The sequence below is a fragment of the Mus caroli genome, unplaced genomic scaffold, assembly GCF_978045245.1.
Source record: "Mus caroli unplaced genomic scaffold, Mus_caroli_1 scaffold_11, whole genome shotgun sequence".
NCBI lineage: Eukaryota > Metazoa > Chordata > Mammalia > Rodentia > Muridae > Mus > Mus caroli.
This window is the reverse complement of record NW_028227266.1, coordinates 85,990,854-86,013,900: the sequence shown is the minus strand read 5'-3', so window position 1 is coordinate 86,013,900 and position 23,047 is coordinate 85,990,854. Positions and strand designations below refer to the sequence as shown.

The 23,047-nt window shown below is 44.1% G+C and overlaps 1 protein-coding gene across 2 annotated transcripts in view; it reads right to left on the bottom strand.

The window, feature by feature from the left end:
- Positions 1–496: 496 nt before the first annotated feature.
- Positions 497–23,047, bottom strand: part of Mrap2 (melanocortin 2 receptor accessory protein 2) — a 37,596-nt gene continuing 15,045 nt past the window's right edge. For both annotated transcript variants that reach the window (XM_021173432.3, XM_085828278.1), the window contains 3 exons: positions 18,577–18,710; positions 12,471–12,570; positions 497–1,000 (listed from right to left, as the gene is read on the bottom strand). In XM_021173432.3, the coding sequence (XP_021029091.1) occupies positions 610–1,000; positions 12,471–12,570; positions 18,577–18,709 (624 nt within the window). In that variant the 5' untranslated portion in view covers position 18,710 and the 3' untranslated portion in view covers positions 497–609. The remainder of the gene's footprint in view (positions 1,001–12,470; positions 12,571–18,576; positions 18,711–23,047) is intronic.

Below are 23,047 nucleotides of genomic sequence, written 5' to 3'. Positions count from 1 at the left end.
TGAAAGCCAGGGTGCCATGTTCTATTATCTACTGCTTATGTGTTTCTTAGCATGTCTTAGATGCTAAGTCTGAAAGCCACAAAAATTCTAGAGCTGGGATAGGTCATCTACTCCGGACAGGCCACCTTACGTGTAAAACCATGGCAGTCCAGAGAGGTAAAGCAACTTGTTACAGGCAGAGAATGGTGGGAAAGGGCTAGATCAGACTGCAGTGACCTAACCCTCACCCAGGCGGGGGCTCAATTGCATATGTGGCTAATTGTTTCAATAAAGAAGCCTTAATACTGTCAATGCATTGTTTTAATCCAAAAAAGAAAAATATCATCTCCCCCAAAATGGTGCCTTCCATCTCCAAATTCTGCCCCTCTATCACATCCCAGTCCTAGCCTAGGCCTTAAACTTTAAGCCTCATCCTCTCCCCTCTCCCTCACCTCCTCTCTCCTCCTCCTCTCTCTCTCTCTCTCTCTCTCTCTCTCTCTCTCTCTCTCTCTCTCTCTCTCTCTCCACACACACTCACACACACACACACACATACACACGAGTGTGGGTAGCTTGCAGTTTCTTGCTGTACAGAGACAGAACACATCCTCAGTAAGGCACAAGTGTCTCTCAGTCCAGGTCTATACATGATGTCTGGGAAACTGGCTTGTTTTCTAGAAGAACAGGTGCTTCCGAAATCAGAAGGTCATCCTCCCCAAAGGAGCTCTGCTCTGTGTTCACAAAGTTGGGGATGTCAAACTTCATGAACCTGGCTAGCTCCTCCTCAGGCCTCCCACTGCTTCTGATGGCTTCCTGGAGGTGGACATCACTGTCGATGGCTGTTGTTTGGTGGCAAACTTTAACCCTGTCCAAGTGTTCTACTTCATTGATGTAACAGTGGAACAGAGACCTGGACTCCTCGTTGCCCTGACGAGAAAACACCTTGTCTGACTCCAGTGGCTTCCCAAAGTCTGACACAAAGCTGTTCATCCGGAACCTCTTCTCTGAGGACTCCGCATTGCTGTAAAGAAAAAAAGGAGAGGTCACAGATCTGCCAGCTTACACGCCTACAGCCTCGTGCTGTCCTGTGTGGAGGCCAGGCCAGGAGAGTCCCAGAAAGCATCTACTTGGTGTCTCTTAGGTTATGAAGACCAGCACCAGCAGTGAGGTACATCACTTCTCAACACAGACCTCCAGATGGAAGCCGCTGGATTTTCCTGAAGGCAGATAGGGTGCAGAACCCCCAGCATCCTGTGAGCACTCCAGTGGTTCTTGGATCTCCTGGATTGAAATCAGTTTTTAGTCTTTTATTTCATGCTCATGCGTATGTGCTGCATGTGTCTGGGTGCGTGGATGTGTGTGCAGGTGTATGTGGAGCCCAGAAGTCCACACTCAGTGTCTTCTTCAGTATTTGTCGTTTTTGCTCTATTTTATACCTCTTGGGAAACAGGATCTTTCACTGAATCTGGAGCTCACAGATTCAGCTTAGACTTGCTGTCCAGCAAGAACCAGGGAATCCCCCTGCCTCCACCTCCCCCATTATTGGGATTACAATCACATCACCATATACTGGTTTTTATGTGAGTTTCCAAGATCCAAAATTCAGGTCCTCAAACTTGCATGGCTATCGCTTTAAACTAGACCATCTCCCAGCCTTGCATCAAAGTCAAGTCTCTGAACAAAGTCCTGTCGTGCAAACCTTTAGACTCTCTGGAGATCAGACTCAGTAATCAGCATTTTCACAGAATCCCCATGATCGTTGCTATGGTAATGTTCAACCTCACAAGCCCCTCCCTCATACAGCACAGAGCTACAGTCCTGTCAGGATCAGCCTAGCCACTTCTTTCCTCTGGGCCCCATCTCTACGAGAAACCTTCTGCAACACTTTCAATCCAGGCTAGGTGCTCTGCAGGGACACTGGGAGCTTCCCCTCGTTTGTCTTCCTCTCTGTCTTAAGCCCATTTCTCCACTTTTCTGCCACCTGCTTCAGGTGGCAAGCGCTCCAGGACCAGAACTGTATGCTTCTTGCCTGTGTTCCCAGTGCCAAGAACAACAGTAGGTGTATGCTCGTCACTTAGCATGTTTCTGTTGGACGAGTGAACGAATGAACACATCAGTCATAAAGAGATCTGAAATTAAAGCAAATCGTGTCCTGGCAAGATGCCTCTTCTGTGGATCCTACATGCTGGAAATAAATTCAAAGACGTGGTCAGCTAAGGCCCAAAACTAGAAGCAGATGCACCTGAACGGAGGGATGACTGGCAGGAAGTGTAGACTCCAAAGACAGTGATATGGGAAGTCCAACAAATCAGTTCCATGCAGGTCTCTCCTCTGCCTGTATTTAGCTACAGGAAACCACCTTGTCTCTGCTCCCTCTTCTGAGCTGCTCAGTCATCTGCCGCAGGGCTTCCTCCCCAGGGTGCTTGGCAAGCACAGACCATTTGGTACTCTGCACCTCCCACAACTGGCCAGCCCAGGTGGTTGCATAGGCTCAGATACCATGATAGTGCTGGGTTATCTTCCTGCTAAGTACTAGTGAGAGTGGCCTCAAGGAAGGTAATGAAGACCTTGCCGTTGTGTCCAACATTACCACACAGCACTGCAGTCTACAAAGTTTGTGCGAAAGAACCTTGGGTTACAGGTGAGAGAGATCATATAGCAGCCAAAAGCAAGCACTGACTGTTCTTCTGAAGAACATGAGTGCTTAGAGCTACCTGTGACTCCAGATCCCTTCTTCTGGCCTCTGTGGGCACCTGTACACATATGGCACATGTGCACGCGCACACACACAATGTTAAAAACTTTCAAGTTAAAAAAACATGTTTTAAGTAAGTTTACCATATTGTGGGCCACATACATAGCAGTCTTCAGCCACATACACCTTGTAGGCCTCAATTCACAGAGGCATGCTAGAGGGTCTTAAAGCAGCTTGGCCCTCACAGAGTCATAACTGAGAATGCTCTTAGGTAGTTAACATAGTACCGGTCAAAAGATGCTAACAGGCTGTGGAGAGCTTGCAGCTGAATCCTACCTTCAATGTTCAGGAAAGAAACACATGCATTATTGCTAGGATTTATAAAATGTGCACCTGTGATGCCCTGGGTATCACTACACAGCTCTATGCTCTCATGACAGAGGAAGTCCAGTGTACCTTTAAATTCTCAAACTTGGATGTCTTAGGGAAAACTAAAGATCCCAATATCTATAATAGCAGTTAAATAGCAGTTAAAAAGATGTTTGAGCCGGGCGGTGGTGGCGCACACCTTTAATCCTAGCACTTGGGAGGCAGAGGCAGGCGGATTTCTGAGTTCAAGGCCAGCCTGGTCTACAGAGTGAGTTCCAGGACAGCCAGGGCTACACAGAGAAACCCTATCTTGAAAAAAACAAAAAACAAAAACAAAAAGATGTTTGAAACCAGCCGACTCTCCTGTGGCTCTGGCTAAACCTCTGAAATAGATAATTACAAGACTCTCACATCTTAAATTCCACCTTCGCAAAAATCATATCTAAAACCAGAAGCCCCAAGATTCGGGAGCTAGAACCTTGAAAGAGTGGGCTAATGGTTGGTACCATCATGAAGAGAGAGCGCTCAAAGACTACTTACCAGAAACCGTTATCCCCCAGAATCCTAGCACCTTTCCCTGTTTCTGACAGTTTGTACCTACTGTGTGCTCTGCAGCCAAGATCTGGCTTGAGTGTTTAGAAGTCCTCCCACGTCATCCTAAGTCTGAGAAATAAGCCTGTTCATCCTGCTAGAAACCTGAACCTAGTTTCTCGTTTTGACTTGAGAATGTATATTCGCTATTTTTAATTTGGATTTCACTAATCATCTCCAACATCCTGTTGCCCAGGCTAGATCAAGACTGCTCTGATCTTTGGCTTTTTCTCACCGCAGGCTGCACCATCTCTATTCTCCCAGGGTTATCAGCACCACGATAGACAGCATCTCCCAGAAGAGCCGGTCCAGTCCTCTAGCCTGTGCAGTGACTGTCTGTACTCCCCATGCCCCACCCCCATCCTACTCACACCCCAGCCTGATTTCCTGCCTGTGCCTCATATCCTCTGTCCTCCCTCACCCATCCTCTCAATCACTTCACAGTCTAACTACAGAGGACCTGATTACCCCCTTTGCACCTCTGTCTGAGGTGTCAGTCCACCAGCATGTGGTCAGTGTCTCCATGGCAGGACTATAATCTAGCAACAGGAAGGTGTCTGTTGACCCCCTCCACTCCTGCCATCTTTTCTGGTTTCATTCCTAGATCATGTTTTTCTCTGCCTTCTGTAGGAGCTATTTTCCTCTAGCCATTCATTCCCCTACACAGATGTGCACACTGATAAATATGTGCATCCTTTGAAGGGTCTTGTGAAGACATGGGTCTCAGTGGATGCCATATGAAACACTGAACACAGCAAGATGTTCTCTACTGGCTTGTCCAAAACCCTGACTGCCAGGAGACACACAGCCATCCCCAGATACATCTTCTTGTGACAGAAAACCAAGTAGTCAGGCAGACAGACCCCTACACACACACACACACACACACACACACACACACACACACCTCTACCTGCAGAGCACAATACAGGTTATGCCCCGAATCAGTCCCTGAGGGTTTGTTCCCCTCAGTCTGGGTCACTGCACACTGACTATCCTCCACATCTACTCACGTGAGGGCAGGGGGAGGGGCTGAGCTGAATGAGGGTACCTGTCATTTCTAGCAGCCACAGGGCTCTTACAAGCTCTTACAAGCTGAGAAAAGTCATCCCCAGAATGAAATTCTGTGTGAAAATAACCACTACCACTCACAGAGAGTTCATACACACTTGTAAATCAACCTGATAGAGGCATCAAGCACACATTTCTATGAAAGCCCTTCCGTAGTTAACAGGTTTTGGTGATTGGCAGGGAGATGTTAGGCTGTGTGGGCAGGGGAAACTCCAACTCTTCAGGTCTCCTCTCAGCATGGCTCCAGGCAAGCAGGAACTCACTATGCACTTAGTGAAACCTCCTAATTGATGGTTAAAAACCAAGGCAGTTCAGCAGAGGTTTATGGGTTGGACCCAACCCAGCTTTTCTACCTGTTGACAGTGGTCATCGGTGTCTGGGGAGCTCAGGGTTCCTTAGCAACCGCTCACATCTGCACCCTGCCTGCCAGACCTGGGGGGGCAGGCAGCACCAATAATTCCTAGCGCTGACATTCTCCTGCTGTCTGCTCGAGCTGCACACCCCCATCTGTAGTGAATGCTATATCCTGCTAAATTACAATTTGAGGCAAAATGTCATTTCCAGCTTTATAAGGTCATAAGCAAGCCTGTATTCACCCTTAAATAAAAACTACCCTTAACAGGTTATAGGACATTTAGCAATGGCTACCAAAAAAAAAAAAAAAAAAAAAAAGCCATTTGTCATGGATCTCCAAGGCTTGGGATTTTTTTTTAAAGAAATCCAAAATATCTAACATGAAAATGAATCTAAGACTCTAAGACCTCTCTCTGACAGATGTGTGCTAATGGGCTGTAATGTTCCACCAAGACACGCCTCAGTCTCCCCTGCAGACAGGAAGGACAAAATGGCTTTTCACTGCCTGTACGGCACCCAGATAAGAGCTTTCCCACTACACAAACACATACACAAATACTCCACAGGAAAAATAATTACTGTCAAAGCTGCTTCTCCAGCCTAAAGCTTTTAAGAAAGAAGATCCCAGCTTTAGACCTGGATCTCTGCCTCCAAACCCTTGCTTTCTTGAGCCCATAGACACCTGGTTCTCTTCTAGACAGGAAGCTGACCACCATTCCCAGCCCTAAGATCAGGTGGGCAGAGCTAGTTCTGACCAATGAGTCACAGAAGGAAAGGGCAGGTTCTACTCCCCATCTAAAGAACAGAAAAGGGGGAATCCCCTTGCATGCTGTCAGCAGAACCAAGAGGGCCGAGGGTGGGGGCTGCAATGCTCTACAGCACTGGTTCTCAACCTTCCTAATGCTGTGACCCTTTAATGCAGTTCCTCATGTTGTGGTGACCCCAACCTTAAAATTATCTCATTGCTGTGGCCTTCCTTCCCCCCAGCCTGGAACCTGCCTGCTCAAGGGTGGAGCTACCGGCTCATTCGTCCTGCCACGCCCACTGCTGGAACCTGCCCTTGCTGCCTGGAGGCACACACGTGTTCGTCCTGCTACTGGACCCTGAGTTACTTGGCGGGAAATTGGGTTCCCTCCCCCTTTCTTTATAAACTGAGTGTCTGGAAATATTAAATTGAGTCTTAATCAGAGTCTTGTCTTGACTCCATTGTTTCTTCCGCCCCGTCTAGATTCCTCTCTTTGCAGAGAACTGCCATTCTCAGTGAACCGTTCGTGTTGTGGACCGCGGGCGGGCCGCAACAGTTGGCGCCAGAACTGGGACCTGAAGAATGGCAGAGGGATGTTAAGAGAAACGACTGCTGTGTGGAGCTCCACAAGAAAGGAAAGAATCTTCGTATCGGAGGAGCATCGGAGCAACGGACAGGTACACATGCTAGCGCTAGCCTAAAAAATTTCATACGAACAAGTTTGAAGCAGTGCTGACCCAACACTGTTTCTGCTTGGGGTCAGCAGTTTCGTTAATCGGAACTAGATACAGAGACAGGCGGTGTGCCGCAGTTTTTTAGAAAACTGCTTAGGTGGAAGAAAGAAGGGTTCAAAATCATGGATCAGGCGATTGTGTTTAGTTTTCAGGAGTTGCTTAAGGAAAAAGGAGTAAGGCTTGAAGTACAATTAGTAAGAAATTTTTTAGATAAGATAGATAGCTGTTGTCCATGGTTCAAAGAAGAAGAAACGATAGATTGTGGAACCTGGGAAAAAGTTGGTGAGGCCCTGAAGCGAGTTAAAGTTTGAGATTAAGCTTCAGAGGCTGAGTCTCTTTAGATATTTCTAGTTTAGATAATGATTAATGTGGTTCCTATCCTAAATAGTAAAATTTAAGATAAGATATAAAGCAATGCCTCTTTATTAAAGCGTTAAAGCTTGCTTTAATAGGTATTCATAGGTATTAATTGATATCCAAACTTCGTAATATGATAGTAATGCTTCTAATATTGATTTTAACAGTGATAAATTGTTTTAAACATAGGTTTTGCTTTCCCAAAGTTGTAGGTATTATCCTAACCTTGCACAAAAACTTAAAAATTATGGTTAAAACTGCCATTGTTCCATTGACTGCAGCTTGCAGTTTGATTGCAAATTTAAGATTAATGCTCAGATTAAAAAGTATTTTACCTTTGAGTCAATACAGGGCTCTGGGCAGTCCCAGAGCGGCTTGTGGCCCTTTCTTTTGTTTTGCAAACAATGCCTAAAAAAGTTTTTCCCTGTGTTCAAGAAAATTTCTTTTTAACAGTGTTACAGATCTATTCAGATGTTTAAAATAATGCTTAAATTCAAAGATTTTTGCTTCTAGTAAACTGGTAATCACTAGAAAATTTTGCCTCTATGTATGGCTAATATAGCTTTACATTATGTAAGAAAAATGTTTATTGTTTCTGCTTCTTTACAAGAAGCCAAAAGTTTTAATCTTTCAGTATATATTGTTTCCTAAGTGGAAAGTATTTTATTAACTAATGCTTCTCAAGGGAAGTTTACCTTAAATCCTTGCTCTCACCCAAAAGATTCAGAGACAGTATCCTTTTGTTATTTGGTGTTTTGGTTTGCTGCAAAAGGTTTTACAAAAAATAAAGAAAGCTTTTATAATTGTTGTTAATTGGTAATTAAAAATTAGTTGTGCCGAAGACAATTCTTTGGCCAGAAAAAACATTATTGTAAAGTCATTTTTCTCATCCTCCCAGCCAATCGTTAGCCCACGTGGGCCCAACTAGCTGCTGTGGAGCAGAGTCTTAAGACACACAGTTGCCCCTATTCCAGCACAAATAATCTGGTTGTGTGCTGTAGATGGTGTTTTAAAATGCTGAACAATCAAACCTTAATTTATATATTAATAGTCAATGCTATATCTCTGAGCTCATAATTACTTAAAATTGTTCGTCCCTTAGATACTATTAATTCTCAAATTTATAATTGCTTATACATATTTTTAGTTAATAAATAAATTATACACGTGTGACTCTTAATAACTTTTCTAGCCTTCTAGTTACAACCGTTCCTTAAGAAAAATAATTAAAAGTGCAATTAGTCACTGCCCCTTTACAGCCAAATATTTAAAATGTTTTGTCCAAAAAGTTATTAATTCAAAAGGTTAGATATTGTAAAATTTTAAACTTTAACCTCTTAAAAGACAAAAGAGAGAAATTGTATCCCCATATATACTATTTAGTGCATTTCCATGCACACTATTTAAAACATACCTTTATTTTCAAAATTTGAAATTAAAATGTCAAATTTAATAAATGCTTTTTAGTATCTTAAAAGGGCCTACTTATTGGCTTATAGATTGATCCTAAAACAGCTACCTTATTAAGAAAGGGAAAAACAGGTTCTCTCCACAAAACTCTACAGAAACATATTGGTAATTCGTGTGCTGAGCTGACAGGTAAGTTAACTCAGTGTCCTGATTAAAAGGACTAAAGGATTAAATTCATGTTTTAGATCCATCCTTGCTTGTCATTTTTCCAGTTTAGACTAGCTTCTAGCCTTTTAACTTTATGACAATAGTACATCAGAGACTGTATATTCAGACTTAGTAAAATTAGTCATTTAATAGAGTCATAATGATTTTTCACTCTTCTTCAGTGTGACCAGCCATTCTAACTCAATCTTAGACTGGTCTAATATTCAGTTCAATTATTAGAGATTCCTATATTCTAAATTACCTAGCAAAGTTAATTCAGAGCATTTCCCCCAAGGTCACAAAAGGCTCATCTTGCCTTTACCTTATTTGTCCTAAACTTTTTGCAAACTGACATTAAAGGTCAGTCTGCAGCGGAACGCCACTGGCACCCAGTTACTTCTAATTCTTATACATTGGTAAAATGGAAGGACGCCCTGACTAATAAATGGAAGAGTCCAGATCCAGTTCTAATCTGGGGTAAAGGCTCGGTTTGTGTTTTTTCACGAGATAAAAATGAAACACGGTGGCTACCAGAGAGATTAATTCGTCAGGTAAACACAGATTCTGTCTCTCCTCATAAGTATCATTCTAAAGACTAAAATTCCTCTTGAGCTGGGAGTGGAAGCTCTCAAAAAACACTGTTTCCTCTGAGCCAATTCCCCTACAAAAGGCCAGAGATTAACTTTAGCTTTACAATTTGCATCTAAATAAAGTACCTTGACTTCTCCAAACAGAAAATTTACATTGCTACACTCTCATTGTTTAGTATTCTTCCTTCTCTCAAGCAGGTCAATCTACATTCTCCGGTTCTCCGCCCCGCCCCTACGAGCAAACAGGTGGTTCTGCTAATCTCCCTTCCAGGGACATCCCAGCATGTGGCTTTTCAGTCTAAGATAAGATTTAGATTTACCAGGAGAGCTAGAGAAGTAAAAATTTCATATATATTTACAAAGATTAGTTCTTATTTTGATAGATATAGGCTTAGTCCCTTAGCTAGCCTCTGGCTTTTCACCCTTGCTGTTACTGCAAGGTGTCCTTAGTTCCTCAGGCTACTGAGAATAACAGAGATGAAGAGGAAAGACTTTCAGCTCCTATTTTAACCAAAATTAATGGTGTTAATACTGACATAATTCTTGTCTAGGCCTTGCTAAATCTGAGGTTGACAAGTCTCATATAGAGACCTCGCAATAACTCAAAATTGCGATACTAATTCATAATCATATGAATACGGTATGGGTACCGCTTGGCGCAAGAGATTACTGCGGAGGGAAGGTCCAGTTTGACCGTTTCTGAGTTCCCTGTGCAACACACCTGATTTGACGGAGGTTGGTATCCGATTCCAGCTAAAAACCAAAAATACTTAAGGCTCTGCCTCCCCTCCCCAAAAAATACCAAGAGCCACAGATGTGAGTCGTTACAATGCTCACGAGAAGAATCAGGCTAATGTCCACCCAAGTCAAGGTTAAAGGCCCACTCATCTACGGATGAGAAAATCATTTGATCACCTCTGTTAAGCATTGCCTATTTAAACTTAATTAATAGGGGGGAGAGAGATTGGAGACCTTGCTGTTGTAAGAGCAGGCCCTTCACTGCCTCCCACCCAAAAAATAAAAAAGCCAATTGGCCTTGTACTAGGAGCCAGCCAGTCTTAACCCCTTCTCCCTGTCCCCCTGCCTTTCACCCAAAATTGTAGATAATTATCAGCTCAGTGTTATTCCAAAAATCATTTAGCTAAACTCAGCCAGGGTTCCAACGCCCTACTTAAAAGGCAAACAGGTAGCTACCTATTCAGCACTAATTAGCATTATAAAGTCAGAGCCTACAGCCCAGTGCTGCTATTCAGTCAGTGCTTTTAAGACAGTCTCAGCCAGATACAGTTTACCATTAAAATAGTTAAGGAATCCCACGGAAATAGGTTTTTTCTTTAGCCCTAGGAACTCAGGCAGAACTATTGAACATAGATAATTTTTCTGCCACAGGCCACCCCCTTTTTTATTTTTGTTTTGTTATCTAATGGGGGGAAATGTGGCCTCCCTTCCCCCCAGCCTGGAACCTGCCTGCTCAAGGGTGGAGCTACCGGCTCATTCGTCCTGCCACGCCCACTGCTGGAACCTGCCCTTGCTGCCTGGAGGCACACACGTGTTCGTCCTGCTACTGGACCCTGAGTTACTTGGCGGGAAATTGGGTTCCCTCCCCCTTCCTTTATAAACTAAGTGTCTGGAAATATTAAATTGAGTCTTAATCAGAGTCTTGTCTTGACTCCATTGTTTCTTCCGCCCCGTCTAGATTCCTCTCTTTGCAGAGAACTGCCATTCTCAGTGAACCGTTCGTGTTGTGGACCGCGGGCGGGCCGCAACACATTGCTACTTCAAAACTGTAGTGGTGGCACTGTTATGAATTGTAAATATCTGATATGCTACCCCTGGGAAGGGGTACTTAGACCCCCAAAAGGGTTGAGACCCACAGGTCGAGAACCCCTGCTCTAATGGAAGCCACCTCTGTCCCTTACCAACCCTGAAAGTCACATCACTTGAGTATGACTCTTGGCCTCTGTGGAGCTCTACTAACAAGCCCAGTGACTGCTCTGTCCTCTCACCCAGCTTATATTCATGAGACCTTCCCAGCCAAATCTTAACATGGTCCCAGACCCTGTGAAGCAGTATTGAAGCGATGTCTCTGAGACTTGATCCACTACCTTCCTGAAAGTGAAGGACACTCCCCCGTCACTTTGTCAGAAGCATGCAGGGTCCCAGGAAGCCCTGCTCTGTCATTGAGCATTGTTCAGAGTGACTCCTTAAGGAGAGTAGACAGGGATCTCCAAAAACAACAACAACAACAAAATGCAAACACCTCTACTCTCCCCTCCTCTGCCCCTCCCCCATTTCTTCCCAGTACCCTGCCCCTTGTGTATGTGTATAGAGAAATTTCATTCCAAAACTGGCTCATTCATTCTCTATAAGCTCAAAGGCTATAGCTTCAGGGAGGAGTCCTTGTCTGGACTGTCAGTGTTATTCTAGAAAGACACTCAGCTCTGTGAATGAAGCCCACCTACCTTAAAGTATGTAGATGTATTAACTTCATCTAAAAAAAAAAAAATACATGTACAGAAACGCCTAGAGTAGTGTTTAGCCAAATGGCTAGATATCATGGCCTAGCTAGGTATCTGTACAATGTTTCACCAACTTGTATGTATCTAATATGCCCACTGCCCAATGAGGCCAGAGGAAGGCATCAGAGCCTCTGGAACTAGAGTTACAGATGGTTGACAGCAGCCATGTAGGTGCTGGGAATCAAAGCAGGGCCTTCTGGAAGAGCAGTCAGTGCGCTTAACCACTGAGCCATCGCACCAACGTATTTGGGTTTTGTTTTTTGGTTTGTTTGTTTTTTTTTTTTTTTTTTTTTTTTCTTTTTGCTTTTTCTTACTATTAAAAACCACACCACACGTTTGGATTTCCTAGAACAATCTATGAAAAGTGCCCCTCATCTTTTTTTATTTGTTTGTATTTAAAGTATTTCTCTAGCTCCTGACATCTCAAGCACACTTGCATGATGGGGTAAACAGTTCCCTCTTGCTGGGATCTTTGTTATAGCTGAGAATTTTGCTGCCAGGCTCAACTCTGCAAACACATCAGCGTTTGCATGCAATTTCTCCCATAGAAACATTTTTCGGAAAAAGCTGTTACATCTTAACTTCAATATAAAAATCAGATCTAGGATTAGCATAAAGATGGCTGGAAAGAACCAAAACGCTTGATTTCACGAGGGCAAAAAGCAGGATTCTCCTAACAACACCTGCATCTGGGTAGCAATCCACGCCCCGCCCACTTTCCCTTACCCTGGGTCGGCCCAGCCCCAGCACAGGTGCTCCGCCCACCTCCCCAGCCGCTGGATCAGCCCACCCAGAACTGGTTCAGGGTGGTTCTAGTTCGCCCTGAAGCACAGAGCAGCCCAGACTTACTCTTGGTGTGGGGCACCTGTCTTCGTCAGCAAAGTCAGCACAAAAAACATGAAAATCACAAAGACCGCGAGACCAACCCAGAATCCAATCACAATGGAATCTGCAAGACAGGTAAGGCGACGTTAGTGTTTCACGGAGTTGGAGTTAACTTACACATTTCAGGATTCTGAGCTTTGCAGATGTGCTAAAGAAACATCGCGATGAGTGTGTAACGGATGACATTCCTCGCTTCAATCTTCGACCTTGCTGCCTTGGATTAATTCTTTTTTTAAATCAGAGACAGTAAATTCAATTAAAATTGATTGAATTTACTCCATTTCATTCATGTTCATGTTGACACAATTTAGGTCTAGGTCACCTTTTGGAAAAGTCCGTATAGATAGCCTCCTGACCACCACTAATGAGTGAATACCTTCTGCTCCCCGCCTCCTCCCAGCCCCCCTCCCCACAAGCTGCTTTATGCCAGCTCTGACATGGAGGCTGGCGGATGAAATGTGCCACCCAGGGCACTTTACTTGGTGCCAGAGGCTGAGAAGGTATCCTGCAGGGCTGGCTTTGATCATTACCAGTGGCCATCCTTGTCTCCTAATTCACACCTACTCTAAATCCCATTTTGTCGAGGGACATCATGTCCCCATGTGTTGCTTTAGCTGCTGGCTACAGCTTCCTCATCCCAACACTTGGGCAGACTTTCTCAGCACTTTGGTCCACGCTTGCTTCACATAACTGTCCCTCCTTTAAATCAGAGCATTCCCATCTTCCCCCCCCCCCCCCCCCTGAATGGCTCTTTCCTTGATCTTGTCTTGAGCAGTAGTCGGGGGTGTAGATGGTTTTCTAACTTAAAGAGTTTTTCCATTACAGGAGGTTTGAAAGCAATATGAACCCCCAAAAACCTGTACTTTAAACTTTCAACTTTAATCTTTTTCCCAGGCTTGCAAGATACCATAGGTATGATGCTGTCTTTAGATAAAGAACAGCGGCAGCAGGCTGCCTCTTCTAAAGGGCCACTCTGTTACCGAAGGAACAGCGATACTACCCCGTGATACTCAGCTAGGTCAGGTGTTTACTAGGTTAGGTAAGTTAAACCATTTTCAACTTCCATATTTCCAATTTATAGTAGGTTTATCGGGATATATTCCACTGTAAGTCAAAGCTGAACAGCCTCTGTATGTGGCTGGGGCAAAAGGATTAGTCAGTTGCAGAGTACACACAGTAGGGTCACACATTGTTAAGGGGCCACAGCACTGAGTCAGTCTGCATTTCGACCTGATTTTCTTACCTAGACTTTTAAAAGGTTTACCCACCCAAGAATACAGTGAGTATTAATAGAAGTTTTGTTTTTTTTTTAATGATCAAAGATTGCACAGTGAATGTGCTTAAATGCAAAGAATAATTGTAATTGGGATGCTGGTTAAATCCTGTATGACAGTTAAACAAGTTCTCCCAGAAATGGACCAGCATCCCAGTTTTCTTAGGAAGCCCAGACAAACAGCTGGGGCATATTTAACATACTGAGGTGGACCTGGTCTCCAGGTTCCCCTTTAGTCCCTACCTGGCATCTTACTCACCCTCCTTCCTCTGCACTGAACTCTCCAGCCCGGTGGCTGGGACTCCCCTCCCCCAGAGGCTCTTTCCTATTATAATCCAAACATTTTGAGCTCCCTTGCTCTCCTCTCCTCTCCTCTCCTCTCCCCTCCTCTCCTCTTCCCTCCCCTCCCCTCCCCTCCCCTCCCCTCCCCTCTTCTTCCCTTCCCCTCTTCCTCCCCTCCTCTCCCTTCCCCTCTTCCCCCTCCTGTTCCTCCCTCTCCTCCTTCTCCCTCTCCTCTCTCTCTCCCCTCTCTCTTCTTCCTCCCTCTCCATCCACTCCCTCACCCTTTTTCTTTCTCTTCCTCCCCACACAGCAACTTTCCTGGCCTTGTTCCTTGAGGCCAATGAACTCACCCAAGAGTGGTCTCCCAAAAGACTCTAATCTGACTTAAATTGGCTCATTCCACTGGTGAAGAAATAACTTATCAATATGTATATATGCAGCACATTTTTAAAGTAAAATTGACAATCTACTCTGAATAATTCATACTTGTCTATTACATATACTACTGACTAGACACAGACAGATAGACATTAGAGATCATATATTTAGCACTCTGGATAGGCAAATATTAATGTCTCATTCTTAATATCTTAATTCCAGTGTTAAAGAAACAGGAACTTCTTTAGGCCTTGTCTTCTAATATAATGGAAATAAGCCATAGAAATAAGGGGGGCGTGGTGGTGGGGATCTTCAAGATGGCTCAGCAGGGGAAAGCATTTGTGGAGAAATCACCTAAAACACATGTATCCAAGTACAGCTGACTTGAAGTTATAAATCTCAATTTTATCTGGGCATGTGCTATCTCTGAGTCTACACACTGTATTGTAACAACTGCTTTATAGGAAAAGCCAACTCTAAATCTATCTGCCAGTGTCACGTTTCAGTACCAGGGTTAGAATACAGTCCTATCATGAGGAATGGCATTTCCAGATCTGTTTATTGAGAAGGGCTCCCCTGCAAGCCCCTCCTTGCTTAATAAACCTCCCCAAAGACTTGAAAGGAAGAGCTGAGAGGCTGCCGTGTGGTGTCATCTCTACTGAAATGCTTCTGTGAGACCCTGATACATCATCTTAGAGCACCCTTCTCTTCTTCCACATTCAGGCTGTCTTTTGAATCCCACCTTAAGGATTTAAAATGACCAATAAAATGATATTTTAGAGCATATAAGAAACAGAAAACAAAATTCATGTCAAAGGCCCCATTTTTAAAAAATATTTATTTATTTATTTATTTATTTATTTATTTATTTATTTATTATATGTAAGTACACTGTAGCTGTCTTCAGACACTCCAGAAGACGGCATCAGATTTTGTTACGGATGGTTGTGAGCCACCATGTGGTTGCTGGGATTTGAACTCAGTACCTTTGGAAGAGCAGTCAGTGCTTGCTCTTATCTGCTGAGTCATCTCACCAGCCCCAATATTTATTTATTTATTTATTTATTTATTTATTTACTTACTTACTTACTTACTTATTTATTTATGTTTTTTTTCAAGGCAGGGTTTCTCTGTATAGCTCTGGCTGTCCTGGAACTCACTCTGTAGACCAGGCTTGCCTTGAACTCAGAAATCCGCCTGCCTCTGCCTCCCAAGCTGGGATTAAAGGCATGTGCCACCACTACCTGGCTCAAAGGCCCCATTTTACCGTATTGGGTGTTTGTGTATAATAAGCATTTGCCTGGGATTGCTACTATAATTAAAAGCTTATTTCCCAGAGAGGCCTCAGTACCCAGTCTCTTTGTTCAGAATCTATCTACAACAGCAGCTTTTAGCTTTCATGGGAACGGTGGACTGGTCCCCAGCTGGCTTCCTTCTTTCTAAGCAGGGAGTAGACGGAGGGGAAGGAAGGGGATGCTGAGATTAACTATAGAACTCAGGAGCAGAAACTGCCACTACCCTTCATGGGCATCCTACAGGCCTGGCATCTCTACACTTGGTTCCTGCCACTCTGTATGGAATTCACTCCCCTGGTTCTAGGATGATCTCTGTTTCCTTGCACGTTCCAGCTTGTTCCAGCCATGAGACACTTCCTGCCATGTTCTTCCCTCAGACACGGGGTCAATCTCACAGTTCCTCCAGATCTTTCCCTCAGATCTCTCCTTTCCAGTAAGGCCTTCCATGGATAGCCGCCACAAATTCAAACTGTCAGAGGAGGTGACTTTGAATTTTCATTTCACTGCTGTTTCTCCCGCACTTAATATGATGCCATATATCATAGGTGCCTAGGAAATATGCTGAAGTCATAAATGGATAATTTCCACTCTAAGTAGCAACCATGACTTCTGTAGGTTGAAGAACTTCATCTGAGGAGGCCCTTGCCAAACGTGTACAAGTACGGGGAGTTACCCACAATGGTCAGACTTGCCTACAATATACATTTCTTTTGAAAATGTTCTGTTGCCATTCTATTTGCCAAACTAACTCTACCACCCAGGTAGGCCACCAGTAAAGCAGCGTGTCATATTAAAGGCAAGGGTTACAGCTTTTTTAAAGTGGAAGTGCAGGAGCTGGAGAGATGGCTCAGCAGTTAAGAGCTCTCGTTCTTGCAGAAGAACCAGGTTTCACTTCCCAGCACCGGTATGATGATGGCTCACATTTGTCTGTAACTCTGGTCACACATGACTTGATGCCCTCCTCTGGTCTCTGTGGTCACTAGGCACACATGGTGTATGGACATGTGAGCAGATAAAACACTAATACACATCAAATAAAAATAACAATTATAAAGCGGAAGAATGTACGGCTGTTCACATTCCCATGGTTGATGTTGCTGGGGCCTTTTACTTTCCTGTATATGGAGGGTGCATGTCTATTTAATGTATTTATGTTCCGTCCCCTCTCAGCCTCACACACTGTCAGGTTCCTGTGCCTAGAGCCTTCACCTTGGTCAGATTTCTAACTCTGGAACAGTGAGTACTTATCTGGACTTTTTAATATTTCCACGATGTTAGTGTTGAGACAAAAGCATTCTCATTAACATTACAGTCATTAAATTAAGTATGCAATGTGCCATAGCTCTGCCTTCATTTTTAAAGGAAGTTCTTTTTTCAAACAATAATAATCATTTCTATAACAAAAAGGAAATGGTCAAAAGAGAGCTGCCTTGATTATCTCTGGATACCAATGGAAATCATCAGACCAAGGGAAAGAGGCAGGAGCAGGCGGACACAGCCCTGATGGAAAGGCTCACATTACAGAGAATGGCATGGCTCTCTGCCAGTCTTTCTGTCCTCTGCCAAAATTCAGAACACACAAGTGTCCTTCCCTAGAGTTTATCCCATTAAAACAACAGATTAAAGAACGTACTGAGTTTAGGAGGGTGATTTCATACTCAGACCGCAAGACCCTTCATCACATAATTCATGACAGCATATCCTAAGAGGTTCGTGCCCTCTCTCTTCATCCCCATAAATACTGAGCAGATGTCAACAAAGGAAGGAGAAAAGCATTTCACCATTACTGCAAGTGCGATGGATATATGATTCAGCTAGGGGCTTTGCTTAAGGAACAAATGTAGAGATCCCTTCCTGCAGCAAATGGGTGCTGCTGCGTATGACTGTAATGTATCGTTGCTGCCAACAGGGGAGGGAAGGAGGGAGGGAAGCATGACTGTGCTATCCAGTGTTTAGCACTGCTCTTCATAAATCCAGAATTTCAACAGGATTTTTGAAATGCTTTTGACTATTTATTTTTATGTTATGTGCACTGGTGTTTAGCCTACATGTATATATGTGCACCATCTGTGTAGAGTGCCCACAAAGGAAAGAAGAAGATATTGAATCCTTAGGAGCTGGAGTTACAGATGGTTGTGAGCAGTCATGTGGGTGCTGTGAATAAAACCCGGTCTCTCTTCTTCCTTCCTGGGGGTTTGTAAATGGTATTACTGGCTATTACAAATGAAGAATCTTCATGGAATGGCTCTAGACCCTATTTCTACACACATCTTTATTGTTTTGTGAGAGGTTTTCTTTTCTTTTGTTTGTTTTTTATTTGTTATTGTTATTTTTATATTGATTTTTTTGTGTGTTTTTGTTTGTTTGTTTGTTTTTCTGAGACAGGGTTTCTCTGTGTAGCCTTGCCTGTCCTGGAACTAGGCTCTGTAGACCAGGCTGGCCTCAAACTCAGAGATTTGCCTGCCTCTGCCTCCCAAATGCTGGGATTAGATAGGCAGATCCAGTGCCTGGCAGGACCTGGAATAGTTAATGCCAAACAAACAAGCAAACAAACAAAACCAACAGAAAAAAAAATAAATAAACCCTCTTCCTAACGCTAATACACATCTTCACACTCTTCCACCAAGCAGGTGTTGCTTTAAGACCTTTGTAAATCAGAATTGCCAATGCCCCCATCTCATACCATCGCACAGAAACCGGCCTATGTCAAAGGGGTGCTTTGTATTTAGAGATAGAAGAGTATTCTGTAAGAAGATAGGACGTTAGGAAAAGCAGTCACACCCCTGTGACTCCACAGTCACAAACAAATGACAGTCACCTCGAGGAGCAGTGCAAGCCTTACATTTATGAGCCTTCAGTCCTTCAAAGGAAACTGGTCCGATCTCATAGTACTCGTATTCCCAGGTGTAGTCAGAGTTCGATGGTGACTGTGGGGATGTCCTGTTAGAAGCCAGCCTCTGGGCAGACATCTCCATCCTGTACACATGGAGAAAGGCAAGCGCAGAACTTGTCAGTCCATTCACAGATTTGCAGCTACCCCGACTGATCTTGGATACATTCAAGCGTTCGGGTCAAAAAAACCCTGAGCTCTTACCACTGGGTCACCAGCTGCCCACCCATGCCTCATACCACGTAGCCTATATTTTCTTCCATTCCCCACTAGTCTACAGTATGTATTACATCAGATACTCTGTCTTCATGTGTGCTGTGGACTGTACTGAATGCTTGCCATGCAATCAATGTGAATTCCTGGGAGATGGACAGGGGAAGAGAAAGAAGAGACTACATCGGAACCTCTGAGACTGTACATCCGCCTCGACACCTAGTCCTGTTGTGGAATGCGTAACATCAGCATCAGAACTAAAATGCCAGACTGTCTGTCATGGGCACACTGTAGCAATGCCGATGTAAAAACCCAGATGTCAGAGAATGGGGTAAGATGAGGACATGAGCAATGGCAACTGCCCGATGGGGGAAGACCCTCAGGAGAGGCCCACCCCTCGCCTTTGCTTACTCCCAGAGGAAACCATGCTCACAGGATTCCCCAAATACCTTTTTTTGTTTGTTTGTTTGTTTATTGGGTTATTTTAAATGTCTTCTTTGGGAGACGTTAGAGTGTGTGCCTGGGATAATTATGGACTGTGCAGCCTATGTGTAATTTCCATGTGTAATTACATCTAATGTAAGCGAGACTCCCTGTTAGGGCAGAGTCACAAGAGTTACATAGACCAGAACCCTGCAAACAAAAGATAAAGGGGAATCATTTAGGAGAAATTTTGGATAAAACACCAATCAAAATCAAGACTCCCTGAGCAATCTCCACCACTGCATGTCTGTCTTTAAAATAACTCTCTGGAGCTTACCTTGGGCTGCCTGCCAGGATCTTAGAGTCATCCACAGCCAACTTTAGGGGACAGCCATGGGGACAGCTAAGCAAAACCATTACCACCATTCTGCCCCAAGGCTACTGTCGCTCCTTTCATTGACTCCTCTCTCCCAATCCCTCAACCTGGGACCCACGGTGTTGAGGCCTCACTCAAACACCAAATCCTCAGCAAAGGAGAGTCATTACTCTGGAGGGGACACGCTGGGGGCTGCCTCTGGATCAGGCAAAGACAGCAGCCAGTGTCTCTGCAGGAGTGGTTTTTAACAAGGTAAAGGGGGAGGCTGCCCTAGGATGAATTGGTAAGTCCTGATTGAATCTGATAGCCAGTATGGCCAAATGATGAACTTGTAGACCTTGTTGTTTTGATAGCTGGACCTTGGAGTTTTAGACAGGCATGAGGAAATAGGCAAATAGGGAAACAGACCTTGGTGGCTAGCTTCAGGAATGTAATCTGTCTAGCAAAGGAAATGGCAAGGCCGGTGAGGGAGCCCTTCACAAAGCATCTAATTCCACAATGTCCAAAAAGGTGCTGGGGCCCACAGATACCTGCCAGGGTGGGGAATTAAGTCGCTCCCCTAAAGGTAGACAGACAGACATAGAGATGTCAGTGCTTACATAGGAAAAAAGGCTACACAAACCAAAAGGACCGCTGACCTTCACATAAGCTAAATGTCCAATTACCCATCCCCTGTCAGTTTAAAGTAATGTAAAACCATTACCACATGTGGTGGTTAATCTGATCAACTTGACTGGATTTAGAATCACCATGGAAACCCAATTCTGGGTATATCTATGAAGATATTTTTCAGACGGGCTTAAGTGAGGAGGGATGACCCATCCACAATTAGGTGATGTCGGGCCATGGGTGGGGTTACAGACTGAATAAGAGAGAGAGAGAGAGAGAGAGAGAGAGAGAGAGAGAGAGAGAGAGAGAGAGAGAGAGAGAGAGAGAGAACCAGGCTCCATCATGGCTCTGTCCCTGCTCCCTAGCTGTGGATGCAGTGTGAGCAGGTGCCTCATGCTCCCACCACGGTGCCTTTTTTTTTTCTTTTTTTTTTAATATTTTTATTAGGTATTTTCCTCATTTACATTTCCAATGCTATCCCAAAAGTCCCCCCATACCCTCCCCCACCCCACTCTCCTACCCACCCACTCCCACTTTTTGGCCCTGGCATTCCCCTGTACTGGGGCATATAAAGTTTGCAAGTCCAATGGGCCTCTCTTTCCAGTGATGGCCGACTAGGCCATCTTTTGATACATATGCAGCTAGAGTCAAGAGCTCTGGGGTACTGGTTAATTCATAATGTTGTTGCACCTATAGGGCTGCAGATCCCTTTAGCTCCTTGGGTACTTTCTCTAGCTCCTCCATTGGGGGCTCTGTGATCCATCCAATAGCTGACTGTGAGCATCCACTTCTGTGTTTGCTAGGCCCCAGCATAGTCTCACAAGAGATAGCTATATCTGGGTCCTTTCAGCAAAATCTTACTAGTGTGTGCAATGGTGTCAGTGTTTGGAAGCTGATTATGGGATGGATCCCCAGATATGGCAGTCTCTAGATGGTCCATCCTTTCCTCACAGCTCCAAACTTTGTCTCTGTAACTCCTTCCATGAGTGTTTTGTTCCCAATTCTAAGAAGGGGCAAAGTGTCCACACTTTGGTCTTCGTTCTTCTTGAGTTTCATGTGTTTAGCAAATTGTATCTTATATCTTGGGTATCCTAACACCAGTCAGAATGGCTAAGATCAAAAATTCAGGTGACAGCAGATGCTGGCGAGGATGTGAAGAAAGAGGAACACTCCTCCATTGTTGGTGGGATTGCAAGCTTGTACAACCACTCTGGAAATCAGTCTGGCAGTTCCTCAGAAAATTGGACATAGTACTACCGGAGGATCCCGCAATACCTCTCCTGGGCATATATCCAGAAGATGTTCCAACTGGTAAGAAGGACACATGCTCCACTATGTTCATAGCAGCCTTATTTATAATAGCCAGAAGCTGGAAAGAACCCAGATGCCCCTCAACAGAGGAATGGATACAGAAAATGTGGTACATTTACACAATGAAGTACTACTCAGCTATTAAAAAGAATGAATTTATGAAATTCCTAGGCAAATCGATGGACCTGGAGGGCATCATCCTGAGTGAGGTAACCCAATCACAAAGGAACTCACACAATATGTACTCACTGATAAGTGGATATTAGCCCAGAAACTTAGGATACCCAAGATATAAGTCACGGTGCCTTTTCTACCCTCAGACTCTGAGTCAGAATAAAGCTGTCTGCCCTTACTTTGTTTCCTTAGGTTTTCTGTCACAGAACCAAGAAGAATAACAGATGCGGAAAGCTGCTGCCACACAGCAGGACATAAACCTGGCCTTGTGGTTGTTAAGCATCGGACTGCTGAGAGGCCTGAGAGTGTGCAATAGCAGCCAGAAAAATCCTAGATATAGTGTGTGTGTGTGTCTTTCTGTCTGTCTATCTCTGTCTCTGTCTCTCTCTTCCCCCCCACTTTGGGATATCTCTCTTCACCCAGAATGGTAGTTCCAAACACAGTCCCCCCTCCCCAAACTGTCACTATACTCTCTGGTTACTTCTACCTTCTCTGTCACTACAGCTTTGGCTGCTACCAGCTACCTTCCGCCAGGCTGACTGACCCCAAGGTGGGGTCGGCTGACTCCAAGGTAGGGTCGAGGCTGACTTTCAGGGGCCTGATTCTTTCTGATGGAAACCTCCCCCTCCCCACTGTTTTCTGTTTCTGGAGCTGTGTGCTGTCCTGACTGGCCCAGGCTCCCGCCAGACAGCTGTACAGTTCCCAGTCACCAGGCCAAGGCCAACCATGCATGCTTACAAACAGCCATTTCCAACTTCCCAAATTGTCTCTAATAACTTATTTTTCTTATAATATGCTTCACATATTTTGTGCCTTATCAAAATATCCTGTGTTTTGATTTAGTGTAATTTTTTTTGTTAAAAAAAAGTAGTTTTCAGGATTTCAAAAATGACCAATAACTAGCTAGCTTTTCTACTTCATAACAAAGCAATTCATGATTCAAGGCTGATTAACATTGCTCTTATAGCTCTTGCTACCTAATTTCAAAGGGAAAAATCTTTGTTTAATAGGTTGGCAAATTAAGTTGTTAATGTTTCTACGTCTCATGATTTAACAAATAAGAGAAATTGAAAAAAAAAATAGTAAGAAAAAAAAAGTGTCCCAAGGATGCCACAAGACGTTTCTTAAAGGACTCTCTGTGAGCTCAGACCCTGCCCTAAGTTAAGATGGCTGGGGATGAAGCTGGGAAGCCTGAGTGAGCTCCTAGGTCTGAGTAAGCTACATGAGGTATGTGGGAGATGAAACAGTGCGGATGGATATGTGTTCAATGATCCACAGCTACTTTGGTTTGGTGCTGGTAATATTTACAAACACTGA